The sequence below is a fragment of the Triticum dicoccoides genome, chromosome 7B (genome assembly GCF_002162155.2).
Source record: "Triticum dicoccoides isolate Atlit2015 ecotype Zavitan chromosome 7B, WEW_v2.0, whole genome shotgun sequence".
NCBI lineage: Eukaryota > Viridiplantae > Streptophyta > Magnoliopsida > Poales > Poaceae > Triticum > Triticum dicoccoides.
The window spans coordinates 439,310,995-439,315,836 of NC_041393.1; the positions used below are offsets into that span (position 1 = coordinate 439,310,995).

At 43.0% G+C, this 4,842-nt stretch overlaps 1 protein-coding gene across 2 annotated transcripts in view; it reads right to left on the reverse strand.

Annotated features, from left to right (window-relative positions):
• Window positions 1-815: 815 nt before the first annotated feature.
• LOC119336587 (receptor homology region, transmembrane domain- and RING domain-containing protein 2-like) overlaps window positions 816-4,842 on the reverse strand; it is a 4,665-nt gene continuing 638 nt past the window's right edge. Inside the window, exons 1-5 of one of the 2 annotated variants that reach the window (XM_037608634.1) lie at window positions 4,825-4,836; window positions 4,124-4,390; window positions 3,254-3,478; window positions 2,456-2,860; window positions 816-2,005 (exon numbers count right to left, since the gene is read on the reverse strand). In XM_037608634.1, the coding sequence (XP_037464531.1) occupies window positions 1,233-2,005; window positions 2,456-2,860; window positions 3,254-3,478; window positions 4,124-4,268 (1,548 nt within the window). In that variant the 5' untranslated portion in view covers window positions 4,269-4,390; window positions 4,825-4,836 and the 3' untranslated portion in view covers window positions 816-1,232. Of the gene's footprint in view, window positions 2,006-2,455; window positions 2,861-3,253; window positions 3,479-4,123; window positions 4,391-4,824; window positions 4,837-4,842 lie in introns of those variants that run through there. The other variant, XM_037608635.1, reaches the window with a different exon arrangement.

Below are 4,842 nucleotides of genomic sequence, written 5' to 3' on the forward strand. Positions count from 1 at the left end.
GGGGCTGTTCGGAGGCCCTCCGCTCCGCGCCCCCGCTCCCGGAGCGGACGGAGCTGCCGCTAGAAAATTCAGAGCGGCCGAAACGGTACTCCCCAGCTCCGTGTATTTTGAGGAGCTGGTGGATCCCCGAACGGGCCCTAAGTTCAAGTTATCCTGAAATTCCATTTCCTACCCATTTTTGTTTTAAGGAAAACCGACGAGCAACTCCATTAGAGTCGCGATAATGATAGCCTCGTATATGGAGTGCATCCCATATGCATTGTGCAGACCGTCGAGTCAAAGTGCAAAGTTAGAATCGCCATATTGGCTACCTCCAGAAATTCACGTGGGACCCGTTCATCAATGGCCAGAAGACATCTTTATTCCCAACACCAACGAAAGTTTTTCTTTCAACATTAATTTGAACTAAGATTTCAACATGGATTTCAAGAAGGATTACAACTAGGATTTGAACAATTCTCTACTAATTGAAGTACGGGCTCTTCTTGGAAGTGATCTCGTAGGCCGGGGAAGCCTCAGTTGCCCCGACCTCTTTTTCTATTTCTATTTTAACTTTTTACAGTCTTAGGTGTACCTCTTCTTCTGTGGTATATACTTCTCTCGTTGTATTTTGTACTGCGTTGCGTTCTTTATGTATGGTTAGGGCACGCAGAATTGCTGTATTTTGTAATGCTTAACAAAAAAAGGGGGGAAAACTCCAATACAAAAAGGCGAAGGCAACCAAAAACCAGACCCAGAACAAATAATTAAAAGCCAGACCAAAAACCAATAACAGAAAACATACAAGCAGTATAAACATGATTACAGGTCCGCCATAGGCACTGATCAACCCTTCAAAACAGAGTGAGAACCAACAAGATTGATATATTTCTCTGAAGCATTCATGAACAGAATATATATACGTCATCTTACTAGCACAAGGCATTTCTGACTGCAACTAACAGATCCCTATTAAACTGTAATAATATACACTCTTGGCATCATCAGTAGCACACACGCCTCAAGACAATCCTTGCAAACTCAGTGTGGTCAGCAGAGTCATTTCCAGTCTTCCAAGGTTCCCAGCTAGTTGGTCAGATTAAAGGTCACCGGTTCTCGTATCTTCTTCCAGGCAGCTCCCTTCTGCTCATTCAAATCCGCTTCACTATGGTGCGGCCGCTGAACACTTCATGGAGAGCTTATTCTATGGTAACAGGTCTAACTGGACGTCAATGGTGAACCTGTAAGGGCAATCAGCACCCTGTCAGCGACTGGGCTGACGTCGCAGTAGATAAGCTCACATCAGAATCGGGGCAATGCTGCAGGTAGGCCTGACGGAGCGACTGGGTTGATGCTGAAGCTGATAGACTCGTCGCCGAGTCGCCACCATCCTGCAGCTGGGTCTGTTGCGGTGACTGGGGCACCATGGTAAATAAGCTCGGCCCTGACTCCGTGCGATGCCTCAGGTAAGGGTACTGCTGCCCTGAAGAGCCAGGATAATAGCTTGGAGATCCGTTCTCGGAACGGGGGATGTGGGGTGAACCTACAAATTGTCCAGAAAATCTGTAACCGAAAGGGGAGACTTGTGGTGATGAGTATCTGATGCTGATCGGCGGAGAAAAATGCCCTCCGCCCAGGGAGTGCCCGGATGCAAGGTTCAGAGTGTTAGACCATGGCGATGACATGTTTGCAAGGTCTACACTGCTCCTACTTGTACTGATAGCAGGTGAGTTGGAACAACATCTGCATGGGTTACGGATGTGGAGGATACTGGAATTGGAGTTAGTGCGGGACATGGACTGCCATGAAGGATGCCGGCTTATTGTCCTTGGAGGAGATGCTGCTACCATTGAACGAAAAGAAGACAAAGCTGTCGATTCAGCTGGCAAGGGAATAGCAGAAGAAAGCAAAGGGGTAGACTCTGATGGAGGGAAATTTGACATTCCAGCATTTGCATCTCGCTTGCATACAGGGCAGAATGTCCTCCATGATGTGAGCCACAGGTCCACGCAAGCAGCATGGAACTCTGTAAGATGAAACAGCCAAGTATCAGTACACTGGTTGAAAAATAAAGAAAGCTTGACATAACAGAGGGTTCAGTAGCACTGCAATACTTAATTTTCAGATCTATAGTGTAGAATTCGTAGTGTAGATTTATCTACATTAAGCGACCAGGAAACAAATGAAATCTAACAAGACCATATTCAATTGAGTTTGTATCTCAAACATACAAAGGGGTATTATGTGGAGTTATTGTGATTATGATGTAAGTTTTGATCAATGACACCATTCTCTTGCTACTATTCTGGTAGTAATGCAGCAAGTATATTCTAATTCCCAATTTAAAATCAGCAATGACTAGTAGACAGATTAATCTGGTTGTACATAAATTGCACAGGCATCGAGATCTCAAACCATCAGATCCTATGCAATAACTAGAAAATAATTGTGATATTTAAATGTGAGAAGAACATACTGTGACGACAAGGCAGCACCCTTATCTTTTCACCAACACTGTAGTCTTCCAAGCAAATGGCACATGTTGACGAAGTACAATTGTCTTCCTGGACTTTTGTAAAAATAAGACTCGGCATTGCCTTGACTAACTGACTGCTCATTCCATGAAATTCTCGTGCTGCAGGTATTCGAGCCCTGTCCCTTCTCATCTGGTGTCTTCTCACAAAGAAACAAGTGGCAAGAACAGCAGACATAGCAAGCAGTGCTGTGAAAGATATTGCCATGATTGACAAAGCTGAGTTATCACGCGTTGATATTATCCACACCTGAGCATCACTTTGACCTGAATATTGTTTCAACACCTCTCCTGACGTCTTAGAGATGAAGACAGCATATATGTCGATACCGGATGAGCTTCCAGCCACTGTTAACACTTCCTAGTTAAATGCTGTTGAAAATATGTGCGCACAATAGATAATATTGGAGAAAAGAAAAGGCTAGAAAAAAGCACATGTCAATGGTCATAACATTTTTATGCCAGATCAAGTTTTACAATTGATTTCTGCTTTCTTTTCTTAGCGAGGTGTAGTCTGAAAAAGGTCGTAGGTGCGCCTAACCATTTAAATTTCATGATACAGGATTAGATATTTGTATACCTACTTGCTATTCCTTTAAACTCTCTAATGTTTAGCTACCAAAGCATCATGAATCACCCATCTTATATGCGGTGATCATGAGCGACACGTTATTAAAGATATACAGACTAAAAGAAAAACAAGTGATGTCAGGACCAAAAGGAGGAGTCAAGGAACATTACTTGAAACAAGGACACCGAGGTCTTTGTTATCATATACTATCACAGCCTTGAATCCGGCATCCTGAGCATTTCTAACTTTATCATCAAATTGGCAGCCGCCTCTTAAAATCAATGCAAATGGTGATGCAGGACCTTCGACTGCTTTCTTTATCAGAGGGCTGCAAGCATCAAGAGGTTCGACGGTGTAAATTACACCATTTAAACCTGAACCTTTCACTTCTGGAGCTGTAAAATGTTGAAATGCCAATAAGTTCTTCTTTAACACATATAGATTGGGTCAAGCAGCATCAACTTAGCTTTGTACATTATAAAGCATGTGCAAATTGTCATACAAGAGGTAATAACATTATAAAGCATGTGCAAATTGCCATACAAGAGGTAATCTACTCTTATAAAAAGCAGAGTTGGTGATGATGGTGTGACTGCCATCCTGCAATATAGGCCGTCCGATCTATATCTAACAGATAGGAAGGAAACTATGACAATTTACCCGCACTCCTCTCCACATTTGCAGATAAGGCCTTCCCTCCTTCATCCTTTTCTCCCACAAGATCTTGATGTTCCGTGCAACGCACGGGCATCTTGCTAGTAACATTATAAAGCATGTACAAATTGCCATACAAGAGGTAATAACATTATAAAGCATGTGCAAATTGCCATACAAGAGGTAATAAAAGCAGCACTTCCAAATACTAGTCTTAACTACCAGGATGCACACGACAAGCAATCAATCCATTAATCGGTGATGACTCAAATTATGGATTCAGAATAATAAAAACAAATGTACAATAACAATGAAACATAGTAGTGAGTTGATAATTGATCGGTACTGAAACAGAGGGGAATTGGTTAATTTATTATAGCACTCACTAAATGTTGCCTCGACGTCGCTGAACGACAGGGTCGTGTTATTCGCCATCAGCACCACACTGCAAGCTCCCGGCCGAGCCATGAGACAAACCACTGCGCATAACCAGAGGAGAAATAATCTCCCTCCTCTTCTTGCACGGTTCATTTTGTCAGACTTCCTTTCCTTTGGTGCAACTAAGAGAAGAGCAAACACCGACGGGCCAAATGAGAACTGTAAACCTGCGAGACAACACCCTCTCGCTCCAAAGCACCAATCCTCTACTAGCCCTGCAATTGCATTCCCAGAATTGAGCCATCAAACCAAAAACCAGGAACAGTGTAACTGTGCAGCAGCAGGAACAATATCTACGTATTTTTTATATATAGCATTCAAATGTACTAGCACACAAAGGAGAGAAACCTCTAAAATTGAGACAAAAGAACATGTTTTCATGGGAGGACGCAACCTCGGCCCAAAGGCCAAAGCCTCAGTAGACTCCAAAATATGCGGAGAACGAAAGAATCCTACCAATCCGTGGGTGGTGAAATCACCGCCCAATAACTTAGAGAGAAAAGCAAATTCGGCCAAAGGATTGCGCTTTTAGCTCGAATTCAGCTGAAAAGAAACTAATAGCGGCGGCATCTGCCGACTCGGCTATAAAAACTTGGCCAAACTTAGCCTGGCTTTCGAATCTAATCTTTAAAAAGGAGGGAATTTTCACCTGGAAACAGAGAAGACG